At 38.8% G+C, this 23,971-nt stretch overlaps 1 protein-coding gene and 1 pseudogene across 1 annotated transcript; one reads left to right on the top strand and one right to left on the bottom strand.

The window, feature by feature from the left end:
* Positions 1 to 3,494: 3,494 nt before the first annotated feature.
* LOC113048155 (arg8-vasotocin receptor-like) lies at positions 3,495 to 5,891 on the bottom strand. Its single transcript, XM_026209745.1, has 2 exons — positions 4,707 to 5,891; positions 3,495 to 3,697 (listed from the first exon to the last, which is right to left on the bottom strand). The coding sequence occupies exons 1-2, from the start codon at positions 5,551 to 5,553 to the stop codon at positions 3,618 to 3,620; spliced, it is 927 nt and encodes a 308-aa protein (XP_026065530.1). The 5' UTR covers positions 5,554 to 5,891; the 3' UTR covers positions 3,495 to 3,617.
* Positions 5,892 to 6,281: 390 nt separating this feature from the next.
* On the top strand, positions 6,282 to 23,618 carry LOC113047745 (apoptotic protease-activating factor 1-like; annotated as a pseudogene).
* Positions 23,619 to 23,971: the final 353 nt, after the last annotated feature.

Genomic DNA, 23,971 nt, shown 5'->3' with positions numbered 1-23,971 from the left:
TGCTGGTCTATTCAATTCCAAAATAAATCTGTATTTCTAATATTATCCAATCTAATTATCTTCTTACTTATATCTTTCAGAGGTCATTTCCTAAATGACAAAATTTACGCCATATTGTATTGTATTTGATAAGGGGCATAAAATGCTGTCTTATTCTCACTTCTGCCTTCCCTCTCACCCTTTGGCTAATGGTCTCCACCATCTTTCATCAGTCTCTAAATGCTCTAATTCCATTTCCCAACAGCTACCTTGTATACAGTTGCCTTGGGCTTCCATTTTGCCTCAAATCCAAACAGAGTTTGTGCACTGAAAAGACAAATCAATTATGTTGTGTCATTTTGCAGTTGCATAAAGGTTAGATGCTTTTTAAATATGTATTAACTATTGCAACTTAAGCACATTAACCAAAACACTTTTGTCAATTCATTTACTTGATTGTATTTCAAATGTCTATTTCATTTTTTGGTGCATAAATGGGATTTAGTTGTTTAAACATGCTACAAGTGAACAATTATGGCCTTGAATGAATGATCTTTGTATTTTATTTAAATGAAAAATGGAAAATAACATTACTTTAATTACATTAAATGAACTGCAAATGTATGACAGGTAAAACAATTCAGTGTTTTTAAATGAAACCTCAGTATGTGAATATCTACTTTACTTACATTGAAAACTTTATACATGCAACAATGAAAGAGAACAGATCTCTCATTCTCTAAGTGGTACAAACAGTCTATTTCTTTTTCTTTCTTTTTAAAAAAATAGAAACAACTGATCATGCACTGTAAAAAGTAATATATAGATCAAACTTATAAAAAGTGAGGCAAGTGGCTGCATTGGATGTTTTAAGTTGAGTCAACTTGCAGCCTTTTTCAAGTATAATAAACTCTGTAAAATTACTTAATTCAAACACAACAAAATCAAGTTGAGTTAACTAATAAGTGCTATATTAGTCAGTTAGATAAACCTAATTTTCTTGGTATATGTAACGTATTTATGTGTTGCTAAAAGTAACCTGTACTCATTTTAGTTAGGTTTTATGAACTTTATGCTCATACTAAATTTAACCTAATCAAGTGTGAATAAACATTTTAATTAAGTCCTGGCTATTACCTCAGAAAATACATCTAAATGTCTATATTCTAAGCAGTACAGTAAATCACTTTACATAAACAGACTTTATCAATAACAATTACAAATTCAATTGAAGAAGAAAAAGATGGGAAGACAGATTAAAGGCAATAACATTTATTCAATGTCAACTAGTGTCACTTTTAACAGTGCCTACAAAACATACAAAAGTATGCATAGGGTCCAATCCCACAAAGAGCCTGTGATATATCTCAGAAGTATACACCAGATTTGAGTGATATTAGAGGTTGTGGGCATAGACAAGTCCAAACAGGAGGTTTTCTACAGGTTTGGCACACCTCTGACCATGGGCTGTCCTTCAACTGTGATAATCCCAATCGTGTTTGGCTGATGGCGCATGTATATTTTCAGTGGGGAACTGCCAAGCTCAGCGTGCACCTCTGTTTCATCATGACTCTATTGAGGAGACAAAAAAGAATCAAGAGTTTGGTCAGACAAACAGGTATTGAGATGAATATAGCAGACTGGTAGAAGACAGGTACGACACAAAGTCAAAGTTGTACTTTTTAGTTGCTTAAGGTGATGGATACTAGATGGATACTTTGACTAGAGCATGTGACCAGAGTGAAGTCTACCATGACAATGTCATAGAGTGTTGGTACTATACTATCATGATCTACTGTAGCATGAGTGTTGTCTTTTCTGGTTCAAAGGATACATTACAATAAAACAATGCAATTTTCCTTGCCTGTACCTTATTGGTCATCACATTACTGTATTAAATATATTTCAAGAACAAAGTAATTACCCCATATCATCACAATAGTAATAACATACAGACAGAAATTAGATAAGTAGCTTTAAGCCCAGTACATACATGGTGGACACTGATGAGGTCTTCCTTTCCCTCCCATATGTACTCAATCAGGAATCTCAGTACCACTTCTCTCCTTTTCTCCACATAGCCAGACGGATCCTGTCAACAAGTAAAATCTGATCAAAATTCACTGCCTGATGACAGTATCACAAACTAGAGAACCTCTGTATTTCAACCATGCAATTGATGTAAAAGGTTGTGCTATACATACACCACTACCACTGTACTGTAAAAGATCTCACACTATCACCAGCATCTCACAAAATTGAGATTTAACTGACCATGTAGGCTGTATTTATCAGTATGAATCAAGCTTCTATTAGTGCAGTATCATATCTGCCTTCTATTGGTGGTTGGTACATAAAACCTAATTCAGAAATGTAATTGTATGGAGCCAACACTATTGTTTGCAATTTTACCTATGTTTTACTTACCTGGGAATAATTATAGCTTTAACTGTATCTATTCTGAAGTTTTTCTTACCTGTATCTGAAGACCCCAGGTAACAAAAACGCTTGGTTAACACGAGGACCCCACGACAGCTGCATGCCCCACCGGAGACTGTGTTATTAAGATGAAAATAAGTCGAGTCACCTTTATTTACAGTACAAAACCCTTTGAAACCCATTTTAAATTCATCTACCATGAAAATTGTACATCAAAATCATGTTAAAAAATGTTTTCAGTCGTGAATTATAGGTTTGGATCATGCACTTTCAAGTCTATGTTCAAAAATGTGAATGGCAGTTAACAGGGTAAGTTAGCGCTAACTAACGATTAAAAGTGATATTATTGGTAAAATTAAAGCCAAAGTAGTCTTAAAACATAATAGGCATTACTAAAGCACTTGTTTAATTTCATATTAACATCACGGTCTTAACTGCTGTTGTCTTCTGATCGTTGCATACAAGACTTCACTGCTTAGCACTGTGTAGCCAACTTAGCTTGCCATGTGTGCAGGATAGCTAGCTATACAGTACAATTTGCAAACCTTACTTTAGCTTCCTAGTTGAGTGAACGATTTTGCGTGACTTTACATCACCAATAAATTGCCAAAACTTGCACATCTTACCGTGTTAATCAGTCTGTGAAATTTAGATCCGCTGCAGCTTTCAAACAGTTGAAGTGCCGAGGAAGCATCTGCCTTGGAAAGTCCCCGCCAGTGAAAAAGGGATAAATCCAACTTAATTTTTATGTGTTTTTTATTTCAAATATTTAAGTTTGATGAACACACATGCCACATCGACAGCTGCTCAAATAAATTGTGTATTTCAACTCACTTTTATAACATTTCTTGTACACAACAAACTCATACAAAAAGCTACCCAAATAAATTGCTATTGTTTTACTTAAAATATATTGTTATGTAAAAAGTGATATATATTTAAGTAAAGAGGAAGTATATTTATACTTTTTAGTATAAAACAAATAAAATAAACTAGATTACAACTATTTAAAATACATACAACCTACTGTGTGGGTGTAGCACTTTTTACAGTGTGCCAAAGTATGCAGAAAAATTTCCATAACCAAAATCATTTTAGTTATTGAAAAGGCAGGAAAACTGGTGTGTAAGTGTATGCTGAGAACATTTTCAGGCACTCTTAAACACCAGGAACGGTGGGTGATCAGTGTCCATGAGGTTCTAGCTGTAGTACAGATAGATCCATGGGTTTGTGCAGCTGTTAAGACTGGCGAGGAGCATGATAGTGACAAACACTGGCCCTGTAGGACAGATGAGACTGTATTACACACACAATAACAAACTACACATAGGGAGTTTTCAAACTTGAAGTTGAATTTGTTTGCACTGTGAAAAATATTGCCTGTGTGCACCATCTGTCTACACAGGATTTGGTTTAATGTGATCAGGTCTTTTGTCAGCTACTAATGAATGGTTTTACTAATGCCAATGTATCTGCTAGATCTGCACCTGACGAGATAGGTAGTTCCCAAAACAGAAAATGGTTGCGAGTAATGTGTGTGTGTGTGTGTGTGTGTGTGTGTGTGTATATATATATATATATATATGCCTTATACACATTAATGGGCCTTTAGTCACATCTATTATCATAAGAGTTAAATATTGCCTACCATACTGTAACCTCGTGGTTATGTACCAGTATATGGAGACAAACATTTGTACTTTGGATTATTTGATATGGAAATTATTTTATTAATCGTTGGCTAAATATAGCGTGTTATAAAACAGTTCCTTATTAACATATTTCTACATTTTTTTTAAATATGAACATACAATGAATGATTTTTTATCTTTTATTTTTAAAATTGCAAAATATGTATAAATATTTACATATATTGTTATGACGCTTTTTAAAAGAAGTATTAAAGATTCTGAACTTTTATTTGTAATATTTGCGGATTTGTGGACAGCCCGGCCAAATCTGTCAATCAAAAAAAAAAACGTTCCTTATTAAAAATACTTTATATATTTTTAAAATGCATTCAAACCTGAACATACAAAGAAAGGTTTTAGAAAATTAGAGGGGGGAAGTGTGTATAAATATTTAGAAATATAGTATTGAAAACATGATTTTCAAGTTTTACACAAACCCGTGGAGTTCTTGCTTGCCGCCTTGTTTATTTTTCAGTGCATTTTTTACACTCCTTGTTAAACTGTTAATAATATAATTTGTATTGTAAAATGTTTTACTCAGTCAAACGAAAACTCCATACAGAAGCATTAGCATATCAGACAGCTACTTTGACTAACCTTGTGTGGGCGCACTGCTTGGACTCCAGGCTGACCAGAGCTGGACCATGAAGAAAGGGCTCCAGCTGAGGGTGTACACCAGGATGATAACGAAAGTCATTTTGACAGTCTTCATCATTGCGCTTGATATCCCTTTAGTGCTGGAGCGCCCATCACCCGTGCTGCCCTGCAAGGCTTTCCTCTTCATGTTGAAATAGATCCCTGCGCAAATCTTTATCTGACAATACATCAAGATTACGGCAGGCAGAACAAACACGGACATTGTGATCCACGTTATGTATATTCTGCTTCCCCAGGGCTCAATAAATGTCGCCCAGCAATCGAAAACATTCTTCTCAACTTCTTGGAGAGAGAAGATGATCATCTGCGGAGCGCTGAACGCCAGGGAGATGAGCCATGCTGCGCTTATGGCAACATACCTGCGGAAAGACCCCCTGAAGAACGACACCATAGGTTTACAGACCGCGTGATAGCGATCTATGGTCATGGCCACGATCATATACGTGGACGCGAACATCCCGACCACTTGAAGATACTTAACTGCTCTGCACACCAGATCTGAGCCTTTGAACCGGTGCGTAATCTCCATGGATAACTGCGGCAGGACTTGAAAGAAAGCGACCACCAGGTCAGCCAGGCACAGGTGCAGAAGAAATAGCTGAGTTCGAGTGCGTCTTTTCCGTCTTTTCCAAAGAGCATGGAGGATGAATAAATTGCTAAATGATGCCAGCACGAAAATGCACCCAAGAACTGCAGCTTTCACGTGCGCAACGTGTCCCTCGGATAAACCAAACGCTTCGTGAGGGATGGAGCAGTTACCACTGCTGGAATTAAGACTATCAGCCATTGTAAATGTATTCCTAACTAATGTGACTTTTAAATGTGCTTTGTGAAAAGTTTGACTCCTGCAGTTGAGCGCTGACGTCCACGGCACAGTACACTGTGGCAGTGGCGCAAATTAGTAAGACTGATGGCTTCAATGTGGCTACCGGTACCTGTGTCCACGCACGCCAGGCATTCAGCCATACGCTCAATTACGCGCTAAACAAACGCTTGACATAATTATTCTTCAGTTGAACTAATTAATATTTAGTTCATATATTTAGGGGGGGAGGCAGCCCAGTCTCACAAGCACTAAAACAATTTCAAAATTGTCTACATACCTCACTTGTGTACAGTGTCTTAAAATAATGCATCAGTGTATCAAACACTATCAAGTTTAAACAAATAATAACAAAAATAATATTAACATTTATAACGATTAACAAAGGTAAAAGGTAGATATTAATTTAATTTACAGGGCACTTCAAACTAGGAATCAAAATTAAATAATTGGAAAAAAAAAACTTAACATTAGTCAGTTTGAAAGACTAAATAATGAAATCTTCATCAGGGCATAATTTGGAAATCTGTTATGAATGAAATATTTACCATGCAATCTAAAAAGACACTATTATAAACTTGTGCTTATTATTTACATTATGCTATATCGTTCAAGTTTAAATTTTGAGTGTGTTTCGTAAAAAATGCGTATCTGCCTAGTGTTCGACATGGCAGGCTCAGGAAAGTCATGTGATGGCTGCCGAGGCTGTTCCAGACCATGCCCTTATTAAGGGTAATGACTTCACATTAGGTTTAGGATTTTGTGATTTGCATTGTTTATTTATTTATTATTTTTTATAAAATGTTTTTTTTTTTTTTTAAATGGATGCCTTTCTTATATTTTATTTGAGTGTTTTGGGGGATTTATGGATGTATGTGTTTTTTATTCCCTCTTTATTCTGTTTGTTTTTAGCGTTTTTTTGTTTTAATGTTTGTACCCTGTAGGAAAGAATGCAATCTTTATGTTTCAATCACACTTAATCTTTACCTTTCCGTTCCGTCAAAGGTCAGACACCAGTCAGCAGCCACCCTGCTCCGAGCGTCTACGGTTTCTAATGCTCCGCAGGTTCCCCAGGTGAGAGCAGGAAGGATATGATTACAGTGCACTTTATTTGCACAGAACATGTACATCCATTGATAATCAGCCCCTTTCTCCTGTTATTTTCTGCCATCAGATGGATACTGATGGATACTGGACCAACTACACAGAGTGGTTGTTCCTAAATAAAAGTCTAGGTTAACCCATGACTAGGTTAGATCTTGTGCCTTCTTGTGTATGAAATTTGAATGAAATCCAAGGCAACTTCTGAACTGATTGAAACTACGTAAAACTCTGATAACTGAGAGAACTGTTCTTGGACATAAGCTATGAGAGAAATGTTCCTTTGTCTAGATTGTTACGGCTATCTTGCATAATTCAATCAACATATACATTTCATTCAAAAATAAGGGTTCATAATGTTTGTGTGTGTGCTTCTCTCTGTTTGGGTGTAGGTACAAGGTTTGAAGTGCCCGTTGAGAGCGGTCTACATGAGGAGAAAGCCCTGGAAATCCTTGCTTTTTATGTCAATGGGAAACCACAGACACTTCCAGAAGAGGCCCGTAGCATTGTGAGCACATGTAAAGGTACAAATCACCCTTTTTATGCAAAAGTTGATCAAACATGACCCAGTCACAAGAGCAGCATTTCTCGTCCACTCATTGTCAATTAGGGCTGGGTATTATTGTCTGGTACCTCGCTGTACAATGTCATATTCACTTTATAATAGATATCTTGCTTGCAACTGGTTTTGAAATTATTTGTAAATATTTTACTTAATACTATGGTATAATAATGAATTACCATCAGTGATCTACATTACACCTCTGATCATTGTAAACGTTTCTCGTCCTGTTAGGTTCTCCTCTTGGAGCTCTATTGAGGGAGTTCCCTGACCGGTGGAGCTACTACCTGCAGACGAAGCAATTCAAGTGAATCCGTAAGTCATCGTCCTACGATTATGAAGCTCTGGACCAGGCCATGGATGCCAGTCTGCAGGTTTTGGAGTCAGAACACAGAGATCTGTACAGAGACCCGAGCGTCATGCAAAAAGACGTCAAAGTGCCAGCTAAGGTCAGACAGAAAATCTGTTGCAGAATCAATGTCATTTTTGTTGTTGGTTTTTAATAATTTTATTTCTTTTATGCAGGATCTGTCAGTACTGTGGGGTCAGTACTAGAACATTAGTACTAGAATAGAACAATAGAAATAGAAAAAGCAATAGAACATTCCGAATAATTAAATTCACAATTTATTGCAAAAAAAATAAAAAAGAGCTGTCATGATATTAGCCGCAATAACACACCACCTCTTGTTCTGTTTAATGATAGATTGTGGTGTTTTCACACAGAATAGTGAGGTGAGACTGCAGTTTCAAGAGTTCCTGTCTTTAAATGTACATCCTTTGGAGCAGAGGCCGTTTCCTGACATAGTGCAGTTGGCTCTGTCTCAGCGTGTGTGCTCAGAGGTTTACAGACAGGCCTTGATGCAGGCGCAGAAGAGGGCCAGCAGAGGGCAGCTCTGTCTGGCCTGGGTGTATGTCTCTCTCACTGCCTCACACAGTATCATGTGGTAGATCAGATTGAAGATAGATTGATTTTGATTGAAAGTGTGTTTTGACTCTTTAGGAGCAAAAGAAATCAGGACAGTTTGTCCCTGCTGGTCATGCATCCTCAGCATGGGTCTGTCTAGTCTACTATGCTTGCTTTTCCAAAGATGGGAGTAAAATCGGCTCTTGTGGGGCCAACAAAGCGCTGCAGGTAAATATCCATTTGTGTCCCACTGTTTTTTTTTTTTTACATTTTAGAATTTTTGCTTTTTAGAATTCCTTTTTACAATTTTAGTAATTAAATTCTAGAATGTTTACTCATTTATTATGTCAGTTTGAGACTTTTAACTACTGTACATTATATAAATACAAAGTAAATATGTTCTGATGATGAACTAAGTATGTGCAACACTTGGCATATTCCTTTAGAGTCATGCTTTGCTCGAGGTTATTTCAATAGCCACTGCACTGAAGCATTTTTTTCAGAATGTTTCAGACTGCGAACTTCCTAGCAATTTTTTTGAAATTCTTCAAAAGATTCATCTCAAAAGAATGTCCAGTGTGTAGCGATGCAGAAAGCCGGTGTGTAGTAGTGGCGCTCCGAAGAGCTTGATAATTAAATTTCATCTGCACTTTTTTTCTGCACTCTCCATTTCCTCTTGTTATCCACATTTAGAGGCAGATTTGGTGAACATGAGTAATGAGAATGACAGCTGGTAGGACGCTCTCTCGGAACGGCAGAGGAGGGGAACGGGGCAGCCGTGTAATTTTACAGCTTGTGAAATTTGCAGAGAATTGTGGGAGATCTGTAGGAGTGTGACAGCAGGATTCTGCAGTTGAGCTGTATTCATTTGAGGGTGCGAAAAACGGAGAGTGAGCGAGCATGGGTGTCAAAAACGTAATGAGTGCACCCCCCCAGTGGAGGTGTGAGCACAAAAGGGGCATTTCGTGAAATATCTCTGGAAGAGGAGTGAAAGAAACAGCCTGAAATGAGATTTAGAGAATGTAACGGCAGATGTGTTGAACACAAAATATTTCCTTCAGACTAAATATGTTCTTCTCTTATATTGTTTGTCCTGTTCAATAGACCCTGCCAGAAGAGATCCAGACCCCTACACAGAGCATATGTTATCCCTTCTGATTCTGTTCATCTTACCTTTTTGCCATCTTTCTTTTCTTTCTGTGTTTGTCTTTGTCCTGCAGCTATGGAACCCCAACATCCGACCTTGTTTTTTACTGCTGTTTTTTGTTTGATTGCATATATATGACATGTAATGTTGCATTGCGGTCGCTCAGGTACAGACCGGATCGACAGGTGCCATTCTGTTTGAGAGTGAAGAGTTGCCATCCAAGATTCGCTGTACGTGCATCTTCAGAAATGCTTCGTTTGTGGCCCTAGGAACTGAGGATGGAACTGTACAGGTATTTCACCTGTTGGGATATCAACATTTCCAACCGTTTCAATATTATACTCAATGTATTGGGTTTTTGGATGAGCATTCAAAGCACTCTGGGTAAAAATAGCCTTCAGGATGCTTGTGGGTGTTTTGAGTCACCTCCGGCAATGAGATTTGCCATGGCTGTCAACTGAACTCAGCCCTCTAATCTCTCGTCCCTTCCCTTCTGTCCCTACTGAATGGCGTTGTGCTGGAGGCGAGTGTTGTCCCCCTGTGTTGCACAGTGTGTACTGTAGTGTAATAGACGAGACTGGTACGTCGGTTACAGCGGGACGCCTAGAGGTAACAGCTGACTGATAGAATAAGCAGTGTGTTATCAATCTTACGTTACAGCCTTTTATTTAGATTGCTCTTCTCTATCTCTGCGGGATTGTCTGTTCACCTTAAAGAGCGATGGACAGATGGCTTTAAATAAGCGGAACAAAAACTTGAAGAAATGTACCCGGTTCAGCACAAATTAAACTATGTTGACAGCCAGTGTTGCATACTGCTTACCACAGACAATTATAAAAAATATTTTGTAATATTTTACAGCTTTTTACTGTAAATAAGGCTTCCCTTCATCTGTGGTGATGTTGGGACCAATAAGAAGCACCAGAGGGCACCAGATTGTTTCTGGACTGTGCAGAGAATAGCAAGCATGAACCGCTCGCTACTAAAACAATTGTCTTGCAGTGAAAACAGTTAGTCTGTAATGGAGGGTATTATTGAAGTGAGTGGAAAAATTGAGAGATGAGGTCTTTGTTTGTGTATATGTGTGCGCAGAGAGGAAGAGTGAAAGTTAGACAGTTTCTGAAGATCGTTGGATGGAGAACCTTGCAGCTGCTGAACTTCCAGAGTGATTTTGTGCTGGCACTAGGGCTAGAGACGGGTACAGGAAATGTTATGGGCTGTTCACATAGCAATTTATTAATGTGACTTTCCTTACAGTGTTTACAAAAAAAATCGATTTGCAATAATGCTGTCAAATGTTTTTGTCCCAAAAAGAATTTGGGAAAAAAGTTTCCTCAAAGACATTAAGCATCACACCTGTTTTCAACATTGAGAAACAATTCTTGAGCACCAAGTCAGCATATTAGACTGATTTCTGAAGAATCATTTATCTTTAACACTGACATTGTTCTTTTTTGTGTTCTGTACACATTCATCCTTGATTTCTAAAATCTACACGCAGGACCAGAATACCATCCCACAAGCACACAACACCTCTTATTTACTTTACGAAAAAGTAAAAAAAAAAGTAAAAAAAGCTTTTGAAGTTGGCATTTTGAAGCTTTAGATGCAGCAGAGAGGGCCGATAATCAGTCTGGCTTTCCTGAATGCCAGACACAGAGGAGCAAACTAACCCACCTTTAAGTGTGCACTTAAACGGTCTTAACCGCGCTTATGATGTATTAACTGCTGAAATTTGAGATTATACTGTAACTGTATGTGTGTCATTAGTAGTTAAGTTTAATGCAGGGTGCAGATATCTTTAGACTCGTAGATAAAGCATCCATTACTGAAAGCTTTTTTTTTTTGGTACGGTCAATATCACATTGTCCCCCTACATCTCATACAGAATAATTTTTTTCATCATTGCCAGAAGTTTTTGCCCAAATTTCAAAGGCTTATTTAAATGATTAAAAACTATAGTTAATAGGTAGTCGGAGTTAATACTTAAATGTCAGAGTTAACTTTTGAAAGGATGAACGTTGTCTTCGTCTGCAGGTGTGGAAGTGGAGGACAGGTGAGTGTCTGGTGCTGGAGGGCCATAAGGAGCCGGTCAGGAAGTTTCACCTCTTGAACAACTCTTCTTCCTCTCACCTGTTCTCATGGTCATTTGATGGCACTCTCAAGGTAAACAGGACCTCTACCAATTTTTCTGCATTTGAATGAAGCAATCTTTGGAACACACAGAGTGTGAAGGATGACGTGAAGACCAAATTTAACTCTTTTTCTATAGACTGCATTGCTTTCAGGGCAAAGCATGGTTATCAAGTCCAAATTGTGGACTTGAAAGCACAGTCAGTCATGATAATTAGGTGATGCATGCAGTTAATCACTTTCAGACAGCTTTTTAAAGATCACAGCAGCAGAAGTTGTTACACTTCACCCCAGTTCTAATCAGGGCTTCTGTGGGAAAGATTGTTTACATGGTCCACAACCTCCTGCCACTTTCCACAAATAGGGTCCAAAAATGGTCCTGAACCGCTTAAATCTGGCCCATGAAAAGAAGTGCTTAACCTTGATTCAAGGTCTCAGAAAATTCTAAAAGCTTTTCGATTTTTTGTTCCATTTGTATACTTTTTATTTTTTTCCTAGCAATAGAAAGAATGAAAAATTAAGAATAGAATTGACTGTTTTTAAAACTAACTACACCTAACTGGTTAACAGGAGTGCAAATTTAGTATGAATTAGACTTTAACTTTGTAGGATCTAGCATGCTTGTTTATGGTGTCTAGTAAATTCATGAAATTAATGTAAAAGTTTTAATCATAATATATATATATATATATATATATATATATATATATATATATATATATATATATATATATATATATATATATAATTGCATATTTATTGTGTGTGGTGTTTTATAATATATATATATATATATATATATGTGTGTGTGTGTGTGTGTGTGTGTGTGTGTGTGTTTGTGTGTGTGTGTGTATATAGTCATCTGCGGTGAAACAGGCCAAGATAGATGCAGAAAATGTTTAAAACTAGCAACCCTTCATACCATATACATTTTTCCCCCTTGTTTTTTAGAGAAGTGTATTGTCATACATATCAATTTTCAAAGTTTTAATTTCTTAAGTCAAATCACGGGACACTGAAGTGTACCATATTAAAGCAAAGCTCCTCCTGTCATTTTTAGCCAAGTAGTCTTTTCGTTTCTTTTTGTTGCAGGTCTGGGATCTGAACAGAGGGCACATGCTCCAAGACCTTGAGTGTCATAAGGGTGCTGTCCTGTCATGTGATGTGTCCTCTGATGGACATCTCTTTGCCACCACATCGGCCGATAGGACTGCTAAGGTCAGAAAACAGAGGGCACAAATCACAAATCACAAATCAGATTAGTGTCAGTGGACAAGATATTGTTTAGATTTAACTCTCAGAGCTTCGGCTGCTTCTGCGTTTAAATCCTGGGCTCTGACTGTGTGAACACCTGCTCCCATCATACTGTTCTTTTGTGTTCACTCTAGCTGTGAGTATGTGTTGGTAGGTGCTAGGTGGCCTGGAGTATCTTTCCTGAGCCATGGGTGCTTGCGTTAATGACGCATCGTACGGCCAAATACTGCTTAATTAACTTTGTGTGAACACAGTACAAGAGCTCACAGATACACGTACACACACACACATAGTGCCCTATGTTTGTATCATCAGAGGTCAGAGTCCAGTTTGCTCATCTGAGAGCATAACGAGATGAAGTTCTCATTCCGCATGACACCGCTTCTACCAGAAAACTTTTCTAATGAGATGCCATGTTCACTTCTGTCTGCCAGATCTTCTCATCGACTGGCGAGAGAGGACGGCAAAGTGAATTTGGAGAGCAGATCAGAAAAAGCATTCACGCCAAATGTGCCCGCCACAATTAATGACTAACTCTCGGCTAAAATTAGAGACGGAAAAACAAATTTCAAGCAGCAGTTTTGATGATTTGCTCAACTTTGTTCTGATTCCAATGTATTATATTAATCATTCCACAAAGAGATCTCTGAAAAACGACATTGGATCTTTTCAAATTACCTAAGTTTTTTTTTCCTAAGGTGTGGAGCAGTGCCTCGTGGGAGAGGATTTTTTTGCTGAAGGGACACAAGGACTACATTCGTAGTTGCTGTTTTTCTTGGAACAACAAGCGGCTTGCAACAAGCGACGACAATGGAGAAATCAGGGTAAATTAAATCTTAAGCTGCTTCGTTCTGTCAATCATCATCAGTTAAAAGGAATAAAGATCTGATTGTGGCCTTGATACAACTTAATAAAAAAGGGATTTGGGTATGTGTTATGAAAAGGATTTTTTAATATGTGTGACCGAATCCCTCCTTATTTTATTATTTAAAAAAAAAAAATTAACCAAGATATTAATGATGCCTAATAAAGGTAATGTCAGATCTTTTTGGACAGTGTTGTCAACAGTTCTACATACATGCATTAACTGCACAGTTGTTGTTGTTTTCTTCTCGTTATTGGGTACAATAGTTCCCCTAATTGATCAATCACCTAAATAGAGTTTTAAAGAAGTTATATATTAAAATAAGTGATGGAAAGACAAATACGTCTTGATGGCTCACCACTCAGCATCATCTCCATGTCAGTTCTACCAAGCCTTCTTTCTGAAGTTTTTTTTTTTTTGGGGGGGGGGAGACAAGCCCCAGTGCTCCAAACTGTAGATGAAAGATCTACCTCATCAATTAAAGATGCTGCACGCAAAGAGAGAAAGTGAGAGAAAACCACAGAAAGAGAGAAATGCTGCGATGTTTTAATTCTATGGCTTGCGATGCTTTTTCAAAGCTCTCGTACTTATGTAACACTGTTTACTGCCACAGCTAAATGTCAAGTCACACATCACAGTGTAGTATCTGGAAATCAGGCTTTAGTGCTGTAAAAAAGATGGCATTTTCTCACAAGCGATTTTCTGATTCATACAAGATGCATTATAAATAGACTTTTGTGGAATCCATGTTGTGCCGAATGCATTTTGATAACCCCTTTCTTTTGTAATAATGTTGTGTGGTGTTGTGTATCTTAAAGCTGTGGAGCATGCTGGATGGAGCTCTTCTGAAGATCTGTTCCCGGGACACCAAGGACTCCATGGACTCTTTCCACGGTAGATGGGTGACTGACCTGAACTTCTCCCCTGATAACAGAGTACTGGTCTCTATGAGCGGATACATCAAGGTACGCGTAATAAACAGATAATGTCACTGTATACAAGCAAATGCTTCGCAGCGCGGTGCACAATTGAAAAGAGCTGTTTTTTATTAACTTAATTTATCCGGAGAATGCTTCATGTGCAGTTATGATTTAGAGCTGGGTAAAAATAATCAAAGATTTGTAACTTCGTTTTATTGGTGATTTAGAAATGCAGCATAATCCGTGTAGCCTGATCCCTGAAAATTCTTATTATTATAGTAATACTCCATTACCTTGCATTCTTTGCAATTCTACCATCCTGCATTCTTTTCATGCAAAAGTGCAACCAAGACCAAGTCTCACCAGTCTCTTGTTAGTTGTGACGTCATGACCATTTCATCTTTATTATCAGGCAGACGCTTGTCCAATCGCTCATGTCACAGAGGCACATTATCATGTCAGGAACGGAGCGAGACTAAATTCCATCAACAATGTCAGCCATCATCCATCACGCATTGTGACTTCTTTATTAATACACTCAGTGCCGTCTGTACATTGAGTAAGTGTCACAGCTATAATGATGCTTCATCACGCATCAATCTGCCAGTTTATCAAATGCGTCTGCATCGGGCTGCTCTACGCTCCTGACCCTCCTCTTGAGCGACGGATCCATCGGAGACCCAATAATAAGCTCTGATTGATCACCAGCTGTCCTCACACTAAGGATCTCGTGGTGTATAATATCAAATGATAAATTAAACATCATACGCGTTTGTTCCACATCCCCAGCCAAACCTCTTCATCGGACCAAACAAACCTGCCATAAATCTGCTACGACCACACAAAGGAAGTAGGTGCATGTGACATGACGCGTCATGGTGCGCTTCTTTTCCGATTTGAGAATCAACGTCCAGTGTTAGGGTAGTTACTCAAAAAAATTCATAAGTTACTAGTTACTCCTGTAAATTGTAATGAGATTACTAGTTACTGCATTTGAAAAATATCTTCACTATTTATTACTTTACTTTTTAAGGGCACTATGAAATACGTTTTATTTTTTCCCAAATTCCATTTTTCCGTTTTAATTTTTCTGGATTCCATTTTTTTCTGTTTATTTTTTTCTCAACTCCTTTTAATGGTTAAATTTAACTGTATTAATCAAATACTTGTCTTTAAATTAAACCGGACTCTTATTTTGACGCGTTAATGTGAATACCTTTACAGTTCCGTGTATGTGAGGTGACGCTAGTTTTACTCCAATCAAACGGTCAAATGCTCATGAAGTGAACGCAGCTTGACTCTCAGTGCAGTTCTGGAGGGGGAAAAACATTTCATAAGGCTATTTTAAGAAATAATTGAATAAATTAAGTTTTTATGCATGTAAATATATCAATGACTTGCTGAAGTGTATGAATACTAGCTATGTATGTATGAGACCCGGAAATAATTTCTTGCTCTCTCTCTACTTTATATAAAGTACATTATATATTATTATATAAAGTACAATAGTATACACTATAATATAATATAGTATTGTAATATAGTTATTATATCCAAGTTGTCTGTCTGGAACGCGGCATTAGGTTAACATCAATAAACGAGCGTGTACTACAATTACGAGTCATTCTTTAAGGTGACATTTCAGCACTTGACAAACGGACAGCGATTCCTCTAAACAGCACGTGATTGTTGGGGAACGCACATGAAATAATAATGAACGATCATCAAATTACGCAAATTACTTAAGCGCTAAGATCAATCGTTATCGGGAAACCCGTCCAAGAACTTTACACACAGACAAACACGGCTTGTGTAACGCAGGAAAGTGCGTTCTAGTCTAGTAAAGTAGTGTAGTTTCCAATATTATTAGGGTAATGCGTTACTTTACTCCGTTACCCAAAAAAGTTATATAGTTACTGTAATCCGTTACTTTGTAACTCGTTACCCGCAACACTGTCAACGTCACCTGCCGTATCCGGTTATATATCAAAGCATATGTTGTGTGATGTTGCAATAGATGATTAGTAGGTTCCGTTGAAGAATCCCTGGGTATTTAGTTTCCTGTCCATGTTGTCACTTGCTTTTATGTCAGACATGTGATATAGACAAACTTTGAAATTTTCAAAGCAGAATTATGATCTGAGCCATGACCTAACAGTTTGCTCATTTAGTTGCTGGGCTCGTGCAGTGGCACAAGTTTGAATTCAGCCTGCAACGTTGTCCTGTTTTCAACATCTTCTCTTCTATCACCAATTGTCCCCCAAAAAGATTTGAAATGAAGCTGAATTTTGTCAGGTGTCATAATGCAAAGGGACAGCAGCCTCGTTTGCTCTGTTAAACTCTCGGTTTAACTTGTCATTCATATTGCAGAAAGAGTCTTGTATATATCATCATGCCTGAGCTTTTTTAAGCACGGCAGCTCTCTGCATTCACTTTGAGGTGATCTGCCTCTCAGCAGAATCTACGTCTTTTGATGTCTGCCTTCCGCGGTTTGTCGTTGACACATTTCTATTTGTATCGAGCCGTCAGCGAGGCTTGTTCTTTGACATCATTTCAGTTCAGTCCATCAGAGTACAAAAACAACTTGACTGGCCTGCCGCCATCCACGTTTAATCTCACGGTAACAGATCTTAGTTCATTTTAAAGTCAGTGAGTCAGGGATTCATTAGGAACAGCATTAGTAAATGCTCAAAGATTCAATATTCAGAAGGATTCAAAGTCATTTGTGAGGAGTATATCTTTTTTTTCGTGAATGATTCTACACACATAAGTCTCTAGAACTAATTTTGCCTTTCACTCTGAGAGGTAATTGTTTAAGGTGTGTGCACTTGAGATTTTATAAATTCTTCTTACTATTTAGCTTCCCATTTAGAGCGGGTAAAATAAATATAATGTTAGGTGTGAGGTATAATTCATATTTCTTTATTAAATAACTTAAAGCAATCTGAAAACTTTCTCAGAGATGTAATTTCACAAAAAGCGTGTGTGATTCACCGCTCGCTCTCTTTACCTCTTAAAACTGCTCAAATGGCTTCAAATTACCACATTGCGTCTGTACTATAAACACAGTTGACCCAGGAATTGTCACTTGCACAATCGAGGCAGTGTTGCGTCGTCGTTAAAGTTTCATAATTTGCATTTCTTTTTAAGTCTCGCCAGTGTTGAAACCATTTAGTGACTTGTGCACTCATGCACAATTAAAGCACACACAGGCCGCCTCACATACAGCTCACAAATTCAAGCTTTTACTGTAAGCTATTGTGCAACAATTGCCCCATTGTAAAAACAAAAATGCACTGCATTACCAAACATTTAAGTGACCTACAAGAGTCACCTAAGAGGGGAATTTATCCCCATTTTCAAAAATGATTGAATTATTGTCCTTTAAAATCCTGATTGGAGCATCATTATAAATAATTCTACATGATAAAAACAAGGCTTCAAAAAAGATCTGTATCGGTGATCATATTTGCTCCCTTAGGTTTCACTCATAAAAGACAATTGGTTATTGTAGCAGTGTGTGTGTGCGAGTGACGAAGCGCTTCTCTGCATGATACCGAAATATTTCCTTGAGGAGAGGAGAAACAGATGAGGAGGTCAGCCAGGATATTACACCTTTAGCGAGAAAGAGGCTCAAACGCATTAAATCACACTGCACGATTCCCGTTCTTTCACACACGTATAGTGTTGTTTGTCCTCTGGAGGGTTTGGCTACTGTTGAGAGACTCCCAGTAATTCACACACATCAGCTCCAGGACATCCAGACCTTCACCTCTACCAGACCGAGCGTTTATATCACAACGATTTATTGCTTCGAGTCCCTCAACAGCGCTCACCTGCAAATAACAGCCTGTTTATTTCCTTTGTTTCTACTCAAACAATGGTGAGAAGAAAAAAGATGCTTCTGTTTTCTAGCCGTAGCGATGCTAGACCCAACGGCATGACCGAAACAGCTGTTTTTGATGGTTTTTGTCTTCACAATTCCTCTGAGGTGTCTGGATGCGTAAGGGAGATGGACTTGTTCTCGTCTTGTTTGGCATGTTTAATTCAAATGAAAGTTAGATTTCTTGTTTGTAGGTAAACAAACGTTTGCCTTCGATTTTCTACTTTTGTTTGTAGCCTTTCATTATTTAATAGTTTCTGAGAAACTAGTTTCATTCAATCCATTTGTTTCTCTTTTCAATGTTTTCCATTGGCACAACACGCTCTTGTTCTGTAGGAAAGCCTGGATTGCAACACCTGTCACTTGAAGGCTCTGCTTTCTTCATTTCTCTTGAGCGTATGTAGCACAGGAATGACTGCTTTGCCCCACTATTATATAAAACATAACGGTTTATTGATCTGTTCTTTAAAAGTGTGGTTCATGCGCTGTATCTCAAGCCTTTTGACAACCCTACGACAGGTTTTTGTGAGTAACAGCAAAATTGTAATTTAAGTGGTTTGCGTGCTGTTTGGCTGAGTATATTTTTCATTTTTTAGTTGAATTGTCCCTTTAACTCGCTATTAAAATGTCATCTTGCACCTATCTTACCTCGTAGAGTACTTTATCTACCATCCTGCATTTGTTTTGTTCAGAGGGGAGATGTTTGACATTGAGAGAAATGGCCTTGAGTGCAGATCTAGCTTTTGACCCATTTGCTCACAGCTATTTTAAACGCCACAAGTTATGGTTTTAATTTGCCCGTGATGACTCAGCTTTGACTTTATCTGGTTGAAAGTGATCTGAATGCGATTCGGTCCAGACTCCCGGCAGATGGCCCGTCAGAGAGCGTTCACACAGGAAAGATGCTACAGAGGGCTGACGGCACATCACACACTCCCGTTCCTCTCACAGTGGAGGATTCCTCTGTACTTTGCACAACGCAATCAACAGAAAGAGCCAGAACAAAGACAAACAGAATAAAAGAGAAAGAGATTGCAGGAAAGAAAGAAAAGGCATTGTATGTGCATGAATATTTCAGCCTTTGGATTTTAAATGAATAATTTAGCTTTCAAGTCTGAGGTGGGTTCCCCTGTTCTCTGGGTTTCTCCACTGCTCCCGTGTTAGTGTAGTTAAACAAGGTATGTGATGTTACTCTTACATAATAAGGCCTGCCCTAGTGCTTTAATTTTTTACTGCAGGCCAGGTAAGCATGATGGAAAAGAGTCAGACACTTTGTAGAGTATCTGTTGTTGTAGAGTCAAAATGGATGCTGAGACAGTTGCAGGCATACAAGATATTCTCACGTTATACATTAGATATTTTTAAAATGCACAGAGGGTGAGAGAGAACAAGATGTAATGGGCCAATGCTGCCGGTACCTCTGTACCCTTGTGCATGTCGCTCAACTTCACCATGCCCCCAAGGTCAGAGGATGACGGCTGACCCCTGATCTTCAGACCCCAACCATCCCTGTACACTTGTGTGTATAGATTTCTCAGGAGATACTGTATGCTGTTCTTTGCTTACTTCATAGATTCAATTGTTTGCATCACACTGTCCTTGAGCCCTTCCCCTCACTCACCCCATTTGAGACACCAGGGTCCAGACAAATTGTGTCTCTTCTCGTTCAGAATCTTCTAAATGAAGCTTCTGGAAATGCACATCTTCTTTGACTGCACACAAATATATATATTTTTTTGTTCTTTGGCATTCAAGGCACTAAATCGCTTGAATTTGTAGGTATTTTATGTTCCCTATGTGTTTTTTTTGTGACCAGAATGTGAAGTTTGTTTGAAAATGCTTTTTCTCCATCTGCTGTCACGTTTGGTCCGTTGCCTTTATGCTGACGTCAGGACAGTGAGGAATGAGTTTTAATGCAAGCATACGTCATAAGTGTCTTATTTATGCATGCAATGCTATTTAAGCAATTTTGATTTCCTTTTAACAGATGCACTAGCACCAAAACAACAGAGCGCATCATTTGACAAAAGCAGTCTGAAGATGTACGAGTCTAAAGTTTGTTTGCTTGACACAGGGAGATTTTTCAAGAGTACAGCACATGCTCATCCAGCAGAAATAATATATCTGTGTTAAGCCCTATTTGGACTGGATTAGTTTTCCACGAGCAGCTCAGGTGATTTTGTTAATCCTGGCTGAATGAAAAACAACTGCATTTGCAAATGTATCCTCGAGCAATTTACCTACTATCCGTCTACATCGTTTGCCATCACGAGCTTGTTTGCAATGTAGTTTCAGAGGAATAAAATATTCAAGCAAAGTAGTCTAAATTTGTAGTTAAACCATTCGAGTTAGCTACGTAGTACAAAAGTGACAAGTATGTTCCAAACATATCAAGGTTGAAAGTTTTTAAAGCAACTGTATGTGTGTGTCTGGCCAGCCCACCTTTTAGTGCTTTTCCTTTGTTGTTATTGTCTTGAGTTTCGGAGACCATAGAGGCAGAGCAGACTATTTTAGCCGAGAAGCCAGGCCATCGGGGAAAATAAAGAAAAAATTGTCAGAAACCGTGCGAGCAAAGCTATGTGCTGTGTCTGAATGAGGCAATCGTGTCCCTCCGTAGTTCTATATTTGGAGGTTTGGTACACTTGGCTGTTGGTGAATTTTCAACACGGAGCTTTAAGTTGGGGAGAATGAGCTTGTTAAATGCAAATGAGACCTGTTAATTCACGGCGTGATTAATGAGCCTGTCGGGGGGACGTGTTTGCGCATTTGCACGCGGAGACTGTAAAAACAAGCGCCGTGGTCGAAGGCATCTGTCGTTGTCGTCGCTGACGGTTTGGCCGGTAGCTGCTCAGTGGCCTCATTTTCTCAGCGTGCCAAAGTAACAATCACGCTGCTCAGGCGCCGTAACCCTCCAGTGTTGGCACTCATTTAGCAGTTCTGTTAACATGCATTTGATGACATTTCCTTTGCTGCTTTTTAGAGCATTTCTGTGCAGTCATGGAGGACAGAGACCCTCAGGTGTCAATGTCTGAAGTTTTCCAAATTATCTGCCATTGAAAATGCTGTAATTGTTACAACGACACTGATATTGAGCCCAAAATATGTCGCTCACTGTATTTGTGTTTTCCATCATAGTGGTGGAGCACGGAGACCGGCGAGGCCTTGCAGACGTTCTACACAATGGGAGCCAATCTGAAGAAGATCCACGTTTCAGCCGATTTCACCACTTTTGTGGATCGCAACGGTATCCTTTACATTTTAAAGAAGGTGGAGGGAGGAAGCCAATTATAAAATGTCTATAATGTTGGGAACAAAATAAAAAACAAGGAATTACAGAGTACAGTTTGCCCATGCAGGTACACCACTGGATTACCAAAAAGTGAGCATGTCATTGTTTTTAGTGCTTAAGCATATTGTAATGTGAATATAAATGCAATACAATCAGTGAAGACCAAGGCAAGTAGTCTGACTCTTATTAATAGTTTGATTGATGTTAACGAATATATTATTGGCACATTTGTTCCTCCCCAGCGCTTTTATGGCATGAAAGTAGATGCATTTGATTTTTGCATGTCCAAGGTAAGTAATGTTAAAGGGAAAAAAAGTAGAACTATTGTGTGTGTGTGTGTGTGTGTGTGCTTAAAGGGAAAGCAGCACAACGCACGGCAGTGCTGACACAGCAGTGGTCACGCTCCGTCTGTTTCTGACACTTCCTGTTGGCAGCTGGCTGATGAAAACAGACAGCGCACTGTGTCTAAATGTCATTGTTGAGCAGAGCTGTGCGCTAAATTGTATTCAGAACTGAAGTGGTAGACTGTGTTAGTTGTCTGCAAATGCTTGAAAGAAGTATTTTCTGTGGTATGAAGATGTAGTGTTTTTGTTTTGAGGTGCTGATTATCATACAGTGACATTCTCAATCACCACAACAGGCCACAACCTCACATCGCACGAGGTTGGGGTGCCCTATCCTGATCCTGGAGATCCACCTTCCTGCACAGTCCACTTCCAACTGTAAAGGCACCTGTCTGTAATGATCTGAATAATTTGGTTGCTTATCTGTTTTAAATGACCTTTGTTGCTAGGTACATCTCCACAAACCGGATTAGACACCCTTGCGCTACATTTCCCGCAGGCCTGCCGTTCAGTTATATCACATTCCATCACCCAAGCCAGCTCATCTGTGCTATGAAAAAGAGTTCCCTCTTATTATTTTTTCAGCTCTCCCTTGCTGGTAAAATTGATGCTAGAGGTTCAGTGAAAACTCAACTTTCTCTAAACCATTACATAACCCATCACAGCATCCCCCAGCTGATATCACCTACGGTCAAAGTCTGCTTTGTTGAATGCTTTTTTTGGCCTTTTGCAGATGTAACAATGGATTTTTGGAATAGGCCGGGTGATTTTCTGTTCTGTCCTTTTCCTTAGCATGTATTGATCTGTTGAGGTTCAGAGATCATTTATCTGGTGCATCTCAACTATTTCAAACCATTTCTTAAGCACATTGAACAAGGATTTGCATTTTACACAATCGTCCATTTCACGTTTGACTATTTACACTAGTCACATTACACACTACACCGAATTACACCGTAACAGACTGGTGGAGAAAATCATAAAGCTGAGTGTTTGAATGCACAGTTTCAGGGAAAAGAAATGGTGGAAATTGTCAAAAAGATTCTGCAAAACAACACTGAGCACAAATCATAGCCAATCAGAAAAGCACATGAATATACACGTCTCAAATTATGCCTGCCATACATGCACGCACGAATGCACTTGAACGCAAACCCTCTTATCCATTTACTAGCACATAATCAGTACCTGCATTATCACTGTAATAGTAACTGGACACTGTATGAGGTTAGTCATGTGCACCGGCATCGTCTGTCCTCTGCCCCCGCTCCCTGAACCTTGGCCTGAGAACGGTTCCTGTCAGCTGCTTGCACTGTTGGTGGCTACTTTATTGCTCGCTCTCGTCAGGTCAGGTGGCACAGTGCCGACCGTGTGCGCATATGAGAGAATGGATGCCAAAGCCACAGGTCAGCGTGCCGTTGGTCTTTCCTGCCACATCCCTCTCAGCGTGGCGGCTTATGCTGCTGTGACAGACGCTCTTGAAACTTTGGATGCGATCCCGCTCCCAAACATGATCCTGTTTCTGCTGCGAGCAAAGCTAACTTGTGGAGGAAATACATGCAATGTTTGTTGTTAAAGAAATACTTCACCCAAAAATATAAATGTTAAGTTTATCTGCTTACCCCCAGGGGATCCAAGATGTAGGTGACTGTTTCTTCAGTAGAACACAAAATTAGATTTTTAAGTCAGACTATTGCAGTCTGTCACTCTCATAATGTAAGTGGATGGGAATCATGGCAAAAAAATACAATTAAGAAAAAAAAAACATACACAAACAAAACCAAATGAAACCCTGTGGCTTGTGATGATACACTGATGTGTAAAGACACAAAACGATCAGTGTGAGCAAGAAACTGAATAGAATTGGGTTTTACATTTTTTTTTAATTGGACACGCAATGTCCAAACTTTTAGAATTCTCCTGAGCACGTTACTGTTGAAGGCGTTCTCAGCAGCAGACGCGTGAGACGTCGTCGTC

This window comes from Carassius auratus, chromosome 29 (assembly GCF_003368295.1).
Source record: "Carassius auratus strain Wakin chromosome 29, ASM336829v1, whole genome shotgun sequence".
NCBI classification, from domain to species: Eukaryota; Metazoa; Chordata; class Actinopteri; order Cypriniformes; family Cyprinidae; genus Carassius; species Carassius auratus.
This window is presented reverse-complemented; position numbering and strand designations above follow the sequence as displayed.